We start from the raw sequence: 16295 nt of genomic DNA on the forward strand, positions 1-16295 counted from the left end.
CTTCCTTGGAGTTCAGCTCTGAAATGCATACACTGAGCTTGTAGGTCGCAGCCATGCAGAGTCCCTTCTGTTTTTATGGCAATGGCTCTCTATGGCACCCAGAAACACCGAGGCTTACGGATGGCAGTGCCTCCAGTGAACATCCCTGCAACCACTGCTAGGAATAGATCCCAAATTACAGAAAAGATTGTATTAAAAAAACAAAAACACCTAATGCAGGAACCTTTGGGGTGGAAGAGGCATCTATCTCTCTTTATCTAATTCCCATACTAAAGAAAGTCTTTCCTACTCCAAACTCTTCAGGTAACAGCTACAGACAGTGTTGTCCAACTCGCTGCAGTGAACTAGGGAGCCTTCAACACCCAAGATCTTTGAGAGTCATTGGCTTTACTGGCAGAGAATTAAAGGGCCAGGGGTGTAATAAGCCTTAGGTACAACCCTGGGAAACCAGGGTTCAAATCTCCACCTTTCCACGTAGCTCACTGGGTAGTCACTATCTCTCAGCCATAGTTGGCTCCCTGGGACGTTGTGAGGATAATAACGGAGAGGGGGAAGAACCATGTATTCCTTGGAGGAAAGGGAGGCTGTGCCTATAAATATAATAATACAGAAATAAGGATGTGTGTGCCCCCCCCCACATTCTCAGAAGGATCCTCACTCTTTCTGAGGCAAAGACAGGGCCTTTTTGTTCATGGTGCCTTATCACTCTAATCAGCCCTTTACCCCTCTGTTGGGCTCTCTCCCAACAACAACCAAATACACGGCTCCCCTACCCTTTAGCTTTTAATAGTATTTTCTCTGCATTACTCCAGTGGGTTTGTTAACAGGTCTTATGGCTTAATTGCATCTACAGTGATGTTTCTGTCAGCCACCTCAAGGCTTCCTGCAGTTGAAAGGTGGAACATACGTATTTAAAATAAATAAAAGACAAATCCACCATGTTCAGTTTGGCCTGGGCAAGTATCTGCATTAGCTATGCGAGAGGAAAGCTTCTCCTACACATGAATCTCTCGTGCTGGATTGGGGCCAGCATATACACATGTACACCTTGACTTTGCTGTGTGGGGGGGGGGACGGATGGACTTTTTTAAAAAAAATGTCACCATATTTTCTTCATGTTGGTGTTAATTCTATTTTTGCTTCCTGGGTGGTACATCTGCCTTAATCCCCACAAGGAGAGCTGTTGATCTGAAAACATATAGATGCGGAGATTAGCCGGGCAGAGAATAGGGCTGGGGAATAAATTCAGTTCTTGTGCATCTACCTAATACGCACTTCTCAAAAGAATACTCAAGCTTAAAACAGCTACGCTTTGAAATTTGCACTTGCAGCGCAGCTTCCCAATCGAATAATGGTGTACGAAAATTCATGCTATTTGGGGGGGAGAACTGCTTGCAAAACTGTTTGCCAAAATCTCATACGGAAATGTGTAGCTTAGGAGAAATTCATTTATTTCATAAAGTTTTATATACCGCTTGATTGTTTTAAAAAAAATCAACAAACCTCAAAGTGGAAATGTGTACTACAAAAGCTGACAAATTTTCGTGTGAGGGCTTTTGGTAAATAAATAAATCACAAACCGTTACAGAAATCCAGCACACTGAATTTAAGATTGGAAAAAATGAGAAATGGAGAGAAACCTACTTTGACCAATTCATCCATCGCTCGGGGGGGGGGGGGTTAACGGTAAACTTAATAATAAAAATGCTGAATCTTGGAAAGGTGCGATTGAAATGTTTAAAATAAATTAATAATGCTGCTTCCCTCACCACCTCCAATTATTTCTCTCTCTCTCTCCTGTTAAGGTAAATTGAATAGTCAAGACACTTACAACAATTTCACCAACAATAACCCTGGAAACCCTCGCCTTTCTCCACTTCCCAGCCTGACTGTGGTAGTTCCTCTTGCTCAAATCAAGCAGCCCATGACTTTAGGAACCATCACCAAACGTACAGGGTAAGTAAAGCGCTTTAAAATAGCAATTATTTAATGCATTAAAAAAAATTTTTTTTCTATGCATATAGTATTTTTCTTGGGGGGGGGGGGGAGTTGTTCCTAGCAGCAACACACACCTCTGTTCTGTATTTAAAGGTTGCAGTCCTGTGCACAGTTTCTTGCAAGTAAGTCCCCTTGGTCACAGTAGGACTTGATTCTGAGTAAATGTGCATAGGATTGCCCTGCACATTCACTCTGGTTTGTGCCGCATGTAGAATAAGGGAGCAACTCCAGGGCATCTCAAACCGGGTCTGTAAATATTTGTCCAAAATTTCCAAACACGTTTCTTTTTTCTTATTTTGTACTTCGATGGCTCATTTTCTCCAAATCATCTGAGGGATTTGCTTTCTGCTTGACATCAGAGGTAATTAGTAACTTAAACAGAGGATTTCCCGGCCCCTGCTAAGCTATCAACAGCGCTGTCTTGGTTTTGTTTTTTGTTTTGTTTTTAAAAAATATTATTCTCATCTTACTCTATTTCATTTTAGTTTATTTTTATTATTTTCACCCCCTGGCCTCCCGGTTCATAATGTGATATATGTTATAGTTGAAAAAGAAGTTTGGGAGACGTTCAGAGTAAAGTTCCTGCAACTGCAGGCTCAAAGTCAATGTACTCAGCCAAACACAGTGAAAGCGAGCAGAAATATTGAGCTTTTATAGAGCTTACCTTAGGAAGAAAGAGAGAGGGAGGGAGGGAGAACCGAGCAGGGAACATATGCATGTGTTTTGATGGCAGAACAAAATACTGTCAAACATTTGCCCTCCTTAAGAGTTTGCATCTCTCTCCACCCGCAGAGAAGCAGGAGTATTTGTTTTATCAATCTACTCTGGCCTTCCTCACCTTGGTGCTCTCCAGATGGGTTTGGACTGATGGGAGTTGTAGTCCAAACCCATCTGGAGGGCACCAGATTAGGGAAGGTTTTATCTGATCTGATACATTTTCAAGCACTCTTCCATCTTAAACTTTTCAATCTCAATAATAGTGTTCTTGGGTGATGTCCAAAGTTAGTCCTATGCAGAGGAGACTCATTGAGCCATATCAAGCTAAATACTACTCAGGGTAGACTCATTGAAGTTAATGGAGCTATGTTAGTCATTTCAATTCATTTTGGTGGGCAGCATCCAACTAAGATTTACTGAAAGGGAGTCCCATTGAACTTGATGGACCTAAGTTAGTGCTGTGCTAATAGAATGGACTGGCTCACTGTACATCAAATGTGAGGGTGCCACATTAAAAAAAAAAAAATTCCTAAAAATCTGCAGGAAGAACACTAGAACAGCTGGGGATCAGTTAGGGATAGTAGTTTTGTCCTTCACGTGATAGGGTGTGTTTTTAAAAAAAATATTACATAGGATGGAAAGCAATAAAAAATGTCACCCTGCACGTATGGAAGTGGTACATTAGATAGCCAGTGTGGTATAGTGGTTAGAGTTTCGAACAAGGACCTAGTACACCACCTTGAGCTCCTTGGAGGAAGGTGGGAAAGAAATGTAACAAACAAAAACCCAAAAAACTATTTCACTCTACCACTTATTTATAAAAACATTTGTATGCCGCTATTCGTTTTAAAAACATAAGTGGTTTACAGCCTATACTCACACACACACAGAGTAAAAACCGCATAAAATTTTAAGGTCAGAGAACATCAACTGTTACAGAAAGTTGTTTTTTTCTTAATTGCCTGTGTTAGCTTAGTAGCATAGAAAAGTTTTCAGCAGACATTTAAAGGTTAAAACAGAAAGTGCCTGCTGAATCTCTGTTGGTAGAACATTTCACAGGACGGGTCGACTGACATTAAAAGCTCATTTTTGTGTCACTGTCAGATGAGCCTCTCCAACTTGGGGAATGACCAGCTGCTCACCTGGTGATGGGGCTGGGATACAAGGGTTCAAGCAGTCCCTAAGATACCTTGAACCTAACTCATTCAAGGCATTGTAAATCAATACAAGGAACTTGAACCTGGCTTGCTAGCAGATGAACAGCCAGTGCAGAGGTTTTAATAATGGTGCCACACCTTGCCAGCCATGTGCCCCTATCAACAATTTGCCTGCTGCATTCTGCAGGCCCAAAGCAGGCCCAAGGGCAGCCCTGCATAGAGCGTGTTGCAGGAATCCAGGCTTAGGGTTACTAATGCATTGACTTCAGTGGTCAGGCTATCCCTGTCCAGGAACAGACATAGCTGGTGAACCAGACAGACCTGGTAAAAGGGACTCCTAGCCACAGGGGACACTTGGGCTCCTAGAGACAGACATGTCCCGCCAGAGTGGTGCATGCTCTGGTTATCTCCCGTTTGGACTACTGCAATGCGCTCTGCATGGGGCTACCTTTGAAGATGAGTCAGAAACGACAACTAATCTAGAATGCAGCTGCCGGTATGTTTCCAAGCACAATTCAGAGTGTTGGTGCTGACATTTAAAGCCCTAAACGGCCTTGGCCCTGTCTAACTGAAGGAGCGTCTCCACCCCCAGCATTCAGCCTTCTGGTGGTTCCCTCACTGTGAGAAATGAAGTTACAGGAAACCAGGAAGAGGGCCTTCTTGGCAGTGGCGCCCCATGGAATGCGCACCCCATCCCTGTCAGATGTCAAGGAAATAAACAGCTATCCGACTTTTAGAAGACATCTGAAGGCAGCCTGCTATAGGGAAGTTTTTAATGTTCGAGGTTTTGCTGTGGGTTTATAATTTGTTGGAAGCCGCCCAGAGTGGCTGAGGGAACCCAGTCAGATGGGTGAGGTAACAACAACAACAACTCTCAAGGTGTACACCTTTTCCGTCAGAAGGAGTGCAACCCCATCCAGAATGGGCAACTTGCCTCTTTCAGACTTGCACTACTGAATGTGTAGACCAAACCAGTGTAAGAAACCCATAAAAAAAGTGAAGTGGCTGAGTTAAGCCAGAGGACACCCAGTAATCATTTTCTTACTCCAGAGCACGTCTCCTGTCCTACTGGAGCAAGGAAAACCCATGTAGTGCCATTCAGTTGCTGTTGGACTCCAACTCCCATCAGCCCCAGTCAGTGGTCATGGATGATGGGAATTGCAGTCCAACTACCTTGTTGGTTAGCCCCATTTTAGATAACCCATTTCCTTTAACCTGTGCATGGATACGGATCCTTGGGTAGGGTTCTAGAGAGGATTTTGTCCGGGCTGCATTACTCTGCCATTCCTTCCCTTTAGTAGCTTCTCCAAGGGGGGAAAGGCAAGGGGGGAATTGGGGGCGGCTTTCCTCTCTGCATGTCTCACAATGTCTGGTGTTTGCTCCTGATGCTGCGGGGCTGAAATGTCCTCTTGTTTCTCCAGGCTGCAACTCTTACATTTGATCATGGTTGATTTAGCCCTCTTGCCGTTTGAGATAGGCAAGTTAAATACTGAGCGGCTTACTCCATAATCTTTTGAAGATCTTTCAGCATTTCCAATGCTTGAATTGCTATCCTTCAACATCCCTGAGACTAAAAGAAACATCCGGGATGGTTTTTGAGCCTCCTCTTATCCTCTGATGGTACATCAAAGCAGGCGCTGATCCAGCAGGTCCTCTGTGAGCATGGAGACTCTGATACACACATGAACGTTCCTTTGCCTATAAAAGGGAGCCCCTCTGAATGTCGAGCTTTGGGTATATGTCTTGGTTGTGACTCCTGGAGGACCTGCTCCTTGCCTTGCAGGCCTTTTTCTACCTGGCCTGGAAAGGCAGGGCCCTGGCTGACTCCAGCTACATTTTATTTTTGGCTCTACTGAAAAATTCAGCTGGGGTGTTGTTTGGGGCAGGGGTTGTTGCTGTTGGTTTTTTTCATTTTAGATCTTGTGATTTATGTGGAAATGGTTCAGTTTGGTTGTGTATTTTTTTTAATGTTTATGGCTACTTTTGTTGTAGTTATGTATTTTTTCATGTTGTAAGCCGCCCCAAGCATGGTTTGAACTGTGGAAAGGCAGCGTACAGATAAAATTATGTATCCGTGTATGTATCAAAGCCCTGCAGGGTTTTTTTTGCCTTGTGTCTCAAGTGAGTGAAGGTTGCATATTCATTTTGACGGAGGGATAGAGCAAATACAATTCAGAAGAGTGGAGAGGCTGTAACTCGGTGCTGGCACCTCCAAGTAGGGCTGGGAAAACCCCTTTTTTTTAAATCCTGGGGAGCTGCTTTCATACAGTACAGTGGTACCTCTGGTTGTGAACGGGATCCGTTCTGGAGGCCCATTCACAACATGAAAAGCCCGCAACCTGAAGTGCCGTATCTGCGCAGGTGCGCGGCGTGATTTGGCGCTTCTGCTCATGCGCAAAGCGCGATTTAGCGCTACTGCACATGTGCGAGCAGCGAAACCCAGAAGTAACCCTCTCCGGTACTTCTGGGTCGCCGTAGGACGCAACCTGAAAAAAGTAACATGAAGCAAACATAACATGAGGTATGACTGTACAGGCAATACTGAGCTAGATGTGTTTGACTTCTTTATGTACCCCCATGAGAGGTCTGGAAGGGGGCAACACAAAAGCATGGCTTTTCAGCGGTGGCCCCCACCTTGTGGAATGCTGTCCCCAAGGAGGCACTCCTGGCACCGACTATCTTTTCTCTCTTTTTGGCCTGGGATTTTGGCCCTTAATTGGAAGTTGTAGCATTGTGGTCTATTTTATTGGAGTCGGATCAGTAAGTCCTGGTCTGTTTTGTCTGTGGTTTTAGAATAGAGAAAAAAAATGGATGTTTTTAATTGGTTTTAATGTAAATTGCTTTGTGTCACTCTGTGGCAGCTTCCTGTGTAATAGAGTAGAAGGAACTCAAAGGGCCTCTGTGGACTCCAGAAGGCAAGGGCAGAGTGTGAAAGCAGCACACAGACTGTTGGACGGGGGACCCAGGTTCACATCTTTTAGTCCAGGAAGCTCACTAAATGGCCCTGGGAGTATCACTGCCTCCCAGTTCAGCACCTTTCTAGGGCTGTTATATGAGTAAATAAGTACAGCATACTGAAATTATGCTTATAAATTAGAAGAAAGGGATTGCCCCAGTCCCAGGAGCGCCTTACACAGATCTACATCAACTGCTCCATGGAAGGGAATCTGCTTTGAATGCAGAAGGCATCAAGTTCATTCCCTGGTGGGGCTGGGGATGTCTCCTGCCTAAAACCCTGGAGAGCTGCTGCCTGTCAGTGTAGACAGTATTGAGCTGGATGCGCCCAAGGGTCTGACTCAGAATATGGCAGCTACATATGGTTGTTACTTAACTCACCTTGTGCTTCTGTCTGTGTTTAAAGGAGGACCGTAGCTCAGTGGTAGAGTGTCTGCTTTGCATGCGGAAGGTTCCAGGTTCAATCCCCAATGGCATCTTCAGGCAGGGCTGAGATTGTCCTCTGTCTGTAATTCTGCAGAGCCACTGCCAGTCAGTGTAGAGCTGGATAAAGCAACTCAGTATAAGGCAACTTCCTGTGCTCCTGTGTCCCGTTGAAATCAATAGGACTTAAAATTGCTTATTCTTGGCTAGAACACGTGCTATAGATAGATTAGTTAGATAGATAGATAGATATATTTAACATTTACAAACAATTATGAAACTCTCCCCCTCCAAAAAAAGAAGAAAAAAAGTTGGCTCACCGTCCTCTCCTGGCAAAACAGCAGGAAACTGAAACCGAAGAACAGCCACAGACAGAAATAATTTAAAGCCCATTCAGATTCCAAACCAATTCCATTTCTTGTGCATCCAAAACTTAGCGGGGACACACACACACACACTGTTGGATAGAAATAGGGGGGCTCTGCAGTTGCTTACGCAAGGCTGGAGGTTTGCAGAGATGTTCCTAGTGGATTGGGCCCACCATCTGAATGCAAGTGTTGGGGAGGGGGGGTGGACGGGAAGCCCCTTTTGTGGAGGAGAGAATGAAGCGGAACGCCGATGTTCCCTGAAGCTTGGCAAGGCCTAAAATGGCCAAATTGAGACAGCAGCCTTAACTTAAACCTCCAGGGGGCAAAGCGTGTGTTTAACATATTTAACATCTGCCCTCCTATTTCTCGGAGCATGGAGCGACGCAAGGCTGTAATAGGAAGACAGGGCAGGGACCATCTGCCTGGCTCTGAGAAGTGTAGGGCGAGTGTATTACCACAAATGGCAGAAGACAGATGTATTTACACCTACGTGGGCAACACCTTTAAGCGCCGCTCCGAGGGAACAAGGCCCTCCCCCTTTCTCTCCCTCTCTCTCGTTCTGGCAGCAGCTGCCTAACCTTGGCGATTGTGCTTTAGTCAGGAGGAGAAGTGCCTGGAACCCACCGGATTTTGCAACTGTCTCCTGTGCAATGAGGGAGGGGGAAGAAGATTGGCATTTTCCTCTCCCTTCAATTCGTCTTCAAAGTCTCAGATCTGTCACTAGGCTACCCAGGCAGTGCTAGATTTTAAAAAAGCGATTCTGGGCCAATACCAGGTAATTCTGGAATGGCAATCATTTTTACCCAAGGTTATTTGATATATTACACACACACACACACACACACACACACACACCAACATCCTCTATTTTTGAAATAGTTCACAATGATTTTCTTCCCTATAACCTCATAGATCAGGTAGCGTGGTGGCTTAGTGTCCTATTTTACAGAGGACTCTTAACTATCTTAAGGGTGGCATGGGCTGTACAGTGGTACGTCTGGTTGTGAACGGGATCCGTTCTGGAGCCCCATTCGCAACCTGAGCAGAAAGCAGCGTGCACAGGTCGTGATTTTGACCGCTTCTGCGGATGTGCGTGACGTCATTTTGAGCATCTGCACATGCGCAAGTGGCGAAACCTGGAAGTAACCCTTTCCAGTACTTCCGAGTCGCCGCGGGACGCAACCTAAAAATGCTCAACTTGAAGCAAACGCAACACGAGGTATGACTGTATAGTTTAAGTCCATTTTAAAGATAAGGACATTGTAACTAGGAGAAGCCTGCGCCTTCCCTTCTATGGTGAGAGGAGCTGCGTAATCTCTTTAAATTTCAATCATTCTTTCTAAACGGACATCTAGGGATATGAATTAGCATGTGCAATTTTTATGTAAATCTATGCCCTCTTTTGTTTTTTGGCAATGCATACAGTAAGTGGCCTCTCCATCAACAAAGTAGCTTGTTTTGGGGAGGACCTATATTATTGACCTATATTAGCTATGTCCATTGATTGCAGTGGATCTAGCCTTGAGTATGAATCATGTTGGATACAGTTCTGTGTGCATGATTCCCTCTGCCTGCATGTGGAGGGGTCAGCCAGTGCCTCAGTCAAATCTGAGTCATTGTGCGTGCACCACAATACTCCACAATAGACCTGCACATTAGGGGGGACATAGGAGACCCAGACTTTCCATATCACTTTTCAATGCCTTCTCTCACTTCCATACGGCCCTCAAGACCTTTAGGGCAGCCCTCAGCAACATTTGACACCTCCCCAGCCCTCACACTGCCTTCCCAAAGCCAGGTAAGTGAGGTGCTAGGCTTTGGGGCTTGAGGCTCCAACAGGGTCCTAGAGTCCTCCCACCTCCCTCCCAAAGCCTACTTCGCACTTTCCCAGCTTTGGGAAGGAGGTGGGAGGGCTCTAGGACCCTGCCAGAGCTCCATGCTTCCTTCCCCAAGCCCTGCACCCTGCTTAGCTAACTTTGGGAAGGCAGCGTGAGGTCGGGGGGGGGGGAGGCTCAAATTTTGGTCTTGCTTTCCCCCACCACGTGACAAAACAGAGTGTGGCCTGTAGCTTCTGTGCCAAAGCACTATTGCAGCTTTCTTGGTATGAAAAGTTGAGCCACCCTAATTTAGGTAATACTATTAAATAGTGGGCTTTTTTTAAAAAAAATGGCCCACTTACCATCCTTTGAAAGCCCCTTCTGTTTATAAAAGTGGTCTGCCTGCCAGATGAAGATGGGAGATGAGGTGGTCAAGAAACAACCCAAGCCTGATGCCCCTCCAGAGCTCAGAATTTTTGGATCCCATCCCTGGGAAGTGAATAGATGCACAGCTTTATAGATCTAACCTTTGCCCAGTTTAGCAAAAGTTTAGCTAGCAAGAAACTCCCTTCAGCATGGTGGAGCTCAGTCAGTTGCGTTTGTTTTTGCAGTTCGGGAAGAAGAATGTAGATAACACATTTTTTTGATGTGGGATCTGGCTGAGATGTTATCATCTTTTAACGTTTCCCATCTCGTGTACGATTTGTTCATAAAATCACTGATATCCGTTTGATCTCTTTTGAACTCTGGAGACTTTAATCCTTTCCAGGACCTATTAGTGGTTCAGACTTCTTTTTTCCTCTCCCTTCCCCCTCCCCCCCCTTTTGGTAAGAGGAGCAATACCAGCTGAATAGGAAATAACAAAAGAAAACCAAAACCAAACTCTTAAAGGACGACAAAAATTTGAATTAAATCCCTAGATTTCAAACACACAAAACAAAACCAGAAGGCAACACATTTATGGAAATTAAATTTGCAAGTCATAATGTTTTGGAAGAGTGGGTTAGATCTGTGGGTTCAGATTTGTACCGTAGTTTATTCCTGGGGCTCTGGTTGGGTAGTGGTATGATATCAAATTTAGAAATACCCAATTCACTTTCCTTAACCCCCAGAATGTAAAACAGTGAACTGAGGGGTGGATACGAAAAAATAGTTGGGGAGCATAATCACTTGACAAAATGCTTTCCAGCAACCCCTTATCCTTGATGTGATTCTGAGGAATGGAGCCGTGTGGTGCCTCTTCCAAGGAGAAAATTACTAAGGAGGGGACAATAGCTTCATGGCAGCTGCATGTTCTTAGTCAAAGAACAGACTATCTTGGGATGTGGTGGACTCTCCTTCAGTGAAGGTTGGCTGGCCACTTGTCTCTAGCTGTGATTCCTACATTGAAGGGGACAGAGGTAACCCTCCCAGCTCTACAATCCTGTGATTCTGTGATGCGTTGTAGAGAGATGATTTTAAAAGCAAATATACCCAGTTCTGTAGGGTTAAATAACAAACCACAGCTGTTGTTGATATTGATATTGATTATGATGATGATGGTGATGGTGATGTTGGTAATATAGGTATATACCACCCTTCCTCCCAAAGGAGCCCAAGGGCATTGAACACACAAACCATAAAACTTATTTTAAAAAATTCAATTTAGATGCAGGCTTGTTGGAAGAGAAAGGTCTTCAGCAGATTCCAAAAGTCCAGAGATAGTGCCTGTCTAATATTTAATGGGAGGGAATGTGCTGTGCTACCCATAGATTAATCAGCAGCAAATCATAATGGATGCTTCTACCACGTTACGGGTCCTAATTTTCACAGCTTGTAACCCAAACGATGAACAACAGCAGAAGTGAGAGAGAAGGGTTCCAACTAAAATGAAGGCGCTGCTTTTGTTTTTTAATCAATTGATCTAACCTGCTCATCAACTAAAGTAGCCTTCCCCAACCTGGTCCTCAGCAGAGGTTTTGGACTCCCATCAGTCTCAACCAGCATTGCTGACGGTCAAAGAAATTTGGAGTCTAAAACATCCAGAGGGCACCAGATTGGGGAAGGCTGAGCTAAAGGCTGCTACCATTATTATTGTTATTGTTATTATTATTATTATTATTAGTGGTTGTAGTAGCAGTATTCTTTAACCCATATATTTTGTTTTGTTTTATTGTCTTTACAGTTTCAAAAAACGTTTACATAAATCCATTTTTTAGAAAACCCAAGGGATTCTCCTGGGGTGAAAATAGCAATCATCTGTTTTGCGCATGCAGTGAACCTAGTAGCTGTCGGACAGGCCCGATGGTTTCTTTGGCTTGACATTGCTGTGTTCTTGTCACCCAACTCAGCCATCTGGTGCTGTCGATTCGAGGATGGTTTCTCTTGTAAATTTTGTACATTGTCCTTTTTTATTAATGCACACAGAGCCATTCTGCGTTGGAAGCTGCTCAGAAAACATGCTCAGATCCTTGTCAGACGGGTGATCCCAGACATCAGTTTTGATAGCGGGACTCTTTCTGGCCATATTCCGGTCAAGCTTTTGCAAACATTTGGTTTCCCTCTGACTTTTCTTCTGCCTCTGAAACATGAAATGGGGGGGGGGGGACGACATAAATCAGCCCATTCCCACACCTTTGCAGATGTCGGGCAAGAAGCTCTTTTTTGAAAGAGAAAAGAATCACAGAGCTCCTGTATCTTGATTTTCCACTCAACAGTGTTGTGCTTCACTCCACATTTAATGGGTTGTCCATGTGTCCTGCTTTAAAGAGACAGCCCTTCATTTCAAAGGCTATCCTAGGCAGTCCTGTAATGGAAAGCTTTATCAAGGGCTGTCCACTTGATAAAGAAGTGATGGGCGGGGGCTGTCCTTGAAGTTGCCCATCGAAACTTCCTCACTCTGCCTAACGGAAGGGCCGGCCCTGAGAGCAGAAGTCTTGAAGGTGCCCCTATCATCAGTTAACACCTGTCCACCATATCTCTCTCTCTCTCTCTCTCTCTCTCTCTCTCTCTCTCTCTCTCCCTCCCCCTCTCTCTCCACACACACACACACACACAATAAATAAATAAATAAATATTAAAATACAGAAAAAGAGGGGAAATACAATGAAAGAACCATTGCAATGTACAAGGCACATCATGACTTCAAGGGATAAAAAGTTCCAGAGCCTGTGTTACATACATTAAAGTTGCCAAATGTCCTTAATGGCTGTTGTTGTGTGTTTTTGTAAGTTGTCACCAAATACAGTGAGATGTATTAGTTTTCTGTTTAAATTATAGTTATTTCTAAATACAGGCAACCCCTCATTCACGCCGGGGTGGCATCCCAGGTCTTTGCGTGCTTGCGTGAAATTGCGTGAAAACAGAAACCCATTGAAAAAGCCTGCAAACACCCAATTCCACCCCTGCCCTGCCCTTTTAGTGACGTTCTAGTGACAACTTTATGGTGTGTCCTGGTCACTTGTGGGTTCGGCGCTGTGCACCTGAATGCAAAAACCAGTAGATGATTTGGTAGCAGATTCTTTTTTGTTTACTGCATGAAAATCATAAATGGCAGGTGTCTCAGATATGGGGATATTGTTCACTACTATGTGGGTGACAATGCATTAGAAGCATGTTGTAGGTCTACTCCTGTGTAAATTCTATAATGAACAAAGTGGATTTCAACCCCATGTTCTTGAAAGTTATACCTTGCCCAAGCATCTTTGATGCACATGCATAGGGGTTAGCTTGTTTCGGCCACAAAACCGTGGTACTACTAAGTCACAACTTCTCTCATTTACAGCTTTCCATATTTTGTTTTTCATTTGATCCCTGAGGTTTCGTTGCCTTCAATACTTTGTACAGTGGTACCTCGGGTTACAGATGCTTCAGGTTACAGACTCTGCTAACCCAGAAATAGTACCTCAGGTTAAGAACTTTGCTTCAGGATGAGAACAGAAATTGCACATCAGCAGCGGGAGGCCCCATTAGCTAAAGTGGTACCTCAGGCTAAGAACAGTTTCAGGTTAAGAACGGACCTCCAGAACGAATTAAGTTCTTAACCCAAGGTACCACTGTATTTTGTTTTGTTTTATTAAACTCCAGAATTGTTTCTGTTGATATTTAGCCACATTCCTAACCCCTGTCAGGACCCACATAAGCGGAGACACAAATTTCCCTTTTCCTAGTGGATGAACTGGCCCTGCTGCTAGCACAAGTTTTAGGAATATGTGAACCTGCCTTATACCAAGTCAAAACCTTGGTCCAAGCAGCTCACTGTTGCCTACGCTGAGTGACAGAGACTCTCCAGGATTTCAGACAGGTGACATTCCCAGCCAAACCTGGAGATGTCAGGGATTGAACATAGCATCTTCTACGTGCAAAGCATGTGCTCTACTAAACCATGTCCCTTCCAGACATCCAGTCTGGTTCTTGCAATTAGTCAGTGTTGCAGAGGGAAACATTTTGCATGTGCACCTTGTGTGCATACCTCTGCAGTGTATACATGCCCCCTTTATGTTTCTGTTGGCTTTCCATAGATGTTGATGGAAAACTGATGTGCATGCACACCTTGGATTCTGAGCATGTGAATATGTGAAGCTCTCCCTTCCGATAGGACCAAGATTGGGAAGCTGTGATCCTCCCAATATTGCAGCACTCTTAGCTTCCATCAGCCTCGCCCAGCATGGCCAGTGGCCAGGGTGATGGGAGCTGGAGCCCAGGAACATGTGAAGAGCTGCAGGTTGCCTACCTATGGCCTAGAAGATGAAGGGACAGCTCTTGCATGGTCCTCGAGATTAGCATTAAAAATACAAAATGATTTGCTGGATCAGACAAGGTCCGTCTTATATGGAAGAGCATTTAGTCATGCGTTCACCCACCTGCAATCTGACGTGGTACAGTCCAGAACACACTGGTTTACTGCTTCCGTGAGGACTAGTCCCTGGTGATGTCAGGACTACACGTTACGGAGCAGGAAGGGGAGATCTCAGCATGGGGCTGCTATTTTCAGTAACATCCCCATGTTTCTTGCATTGGGGTTTTCAGCCCCCTCTTTCGGGTGGGAATTATATTTTTCATTTAGAAAACGGGTGACCATTAGAAAACCTTTCTTTCTTTCTTTTTGAAATGGCATGATTTTGAGTGTTGCTTGTTGACGATGACCTCTGCCATCTAATTTCTGTGCATTTCTCCCCCTTTCCACGAAGACCCTACCTGTTTGGAGCAGGATGTTTTTCCATAAAAGCTCCGTGGTGAGTTCAGTTCAATCCCAGCATGCCTTCTAATTAATTTGCTGTACTCACTGGAAAGTGCCATACATTGCTTTTCTCCTCCTCCTCTTCCTCCTCCTGCATGAGCTTATTATTCCATACATGAAAGTGATATGTGATTAAGGGGCAGAACTAAATGTGATGCCCAACGTGAGTTGCTGCTGTTAACAGCTGCCCCCAGTCGAATTTCCCTTTCCCCTCCCAGTATTGGCAAACAGAATGTCTTGTTACTGTGTTGTTCGTTTCCCCCACGGCACCTGGTGCCAGCTCCAATCATGAGGGGACTCCAGACATAGTATGCTCTGGGAAGGTCTCTTCTTATGCCAATCCCTCCCCTTGGGTGGGCTCATCCAGGGATACCACTGGCACCTCAGTGATCAGTGCTGACCAACCATTTACACTTCCCACAATGCCCCAGTGACACTACACTGGGGACATGGTTGCAAGTTAAAATAGCAACCACCTGGTGCTGAATATATGGGATTATGATTTTTTAAGTGGGGGTGACTAAGGCTGGCACCGACAGCAGGCCCTGCTGGGGCACTGGGGGGGTTGTTAGTTGCCTGAGGATCCCTTCTGGTCACATTTGGTCTGGCTTCTTCCCACCCCTCACAATGACAGCCAACGATCTGTGGCCCAAATTGGGGCAATCCCAATTGTAACGATGTCATACCACCTGTTTCTGTATCTCCATGTTACTGGGAGAAGTGGGGGGACTCGACCCGGGGTTCTCGATTTTCGACAGCAACCACATGTTCGCACTCATGTTTGGCTCCACCGTTGTAATTGTCAAGCCAACATCCTCTGTTACCCTCTACATCAAGTTGGGGGCAGGACTATGGCCTTCCAGACATTGTTGGACTCCAGTTCCCGTGGCCAATGGTCAAAGATGTAGTCCAACAGCATCATCTAGAGCAGCGGTTCTCAACCTGTGGGTCCCCAGATGTTGTTGCACTACAACTCCCATCATCCCTGAGCTCTGACCTTGCTATATAGGGGTGATGGGAGTTGTAGTTCAACAACTTCTGGGGACCCACAGGTTGAGAAAGGCTGATCTAGAGGGTCACAGGGTTCCCCACCTCTGCTCTACGTAGATGTATCTGCAGTGGGCGTTTTGTGCATTCGTGGCCAGCCTGTTTGTGCTCAGATAGCTTTCCTAAGACTTGAAGACAGCATGCTAGAGCCCTCATTGCCCATGGTACTCATGCTTATTTATCCCACTTTCTGCCCCAGTGAACGTTGGCTGGGCCAAACCCAGAGGAGATATTCTAATGGCCTGAATTCAGCAGAGGCTATCACAGGCTTTTTTCATTTTTCTTAATGTAGCAACAACAGTAACGGCCTTATACCAAGTCAGACCACTGGTTTACCTAGCTCGGTATTGTCTACATTGATTGGCAGTGGCTCTCCAGGGTTTCAGGCAGGGAACATTCCCAGAATCTGGGGACTTCTTCATGCAAAGCAGATGTTCTGTACCACTGAGCTATAGGCTTCTTCAGCATTCATTATATGCTACAGCAAAAACAGTTTTCTAACCCCAGTTGTTTTTAGAAGAAATACTCTTGACTGCCTGCAGTCCAGCATTGCAAAACTCCCTTAAATTTCTGCACCAACCCATGGAGGAATAAG

At 45.0% G+C, this 16295-nt stretch overlaps 1 protein-coding gene and 1 long non-coding RNA gene across 5 annotated transcripts in view; one reads left to right on the forward strand and one right to left on the reverse strand.

Annotated features, from left to right (window-relative positions):
* BCAS3 (BCAS3 microtubule associated cell migration factor) overlaps positions 1-16295 on the forward strand; it is a 460752-nt gene that overhangs the window by 184947 nt on the left and 259510 nt on the right. For 3 of the 4 annotated variants that reach the window (XM_081844097.1, XM_081844099.1, XM_081844096.1), the window contains exons 16-17: positions 1806-1956; positions 14604-14648. In XM_081844097.1, coding sequence (XP_081700223.1) covers positions 1806-1956; positions 14604-14648 — 196 coding nt within the window. The remainder of the gene's footprint in view (positions 1-1805; positions 1957-14603; positions 14649-16295) is intronic. The other variant, XM_081844098.1, reaches the window with a different exon arrangement.
* LOC309331813 lies at positions 754-7762 on the reverse strand. Its single transcript, XR_014151984.1, has 4 exons — positions 7746-7762; positions 7571-7598; positions 7209-7468; positions 754-1188 (listed from the first exon to the last, which is right to left on the reverse strand). It is a non-coding gene; the product is annotated as an uncharacterized lncRNA (long non-coding RNA).

The sequence above is a fragment of the Podarcis erhardii genome (genome assembly GCF_964252035.2).
Source record: "Podarcis erhardii genome assembly, chromosome: 16".
Lineage (NCBI taxonomy): Eukaryota > Metazoa > Chordata > Lepidosauria > Squamata > Lacertidae > Podarcis > Podarcis erhardii.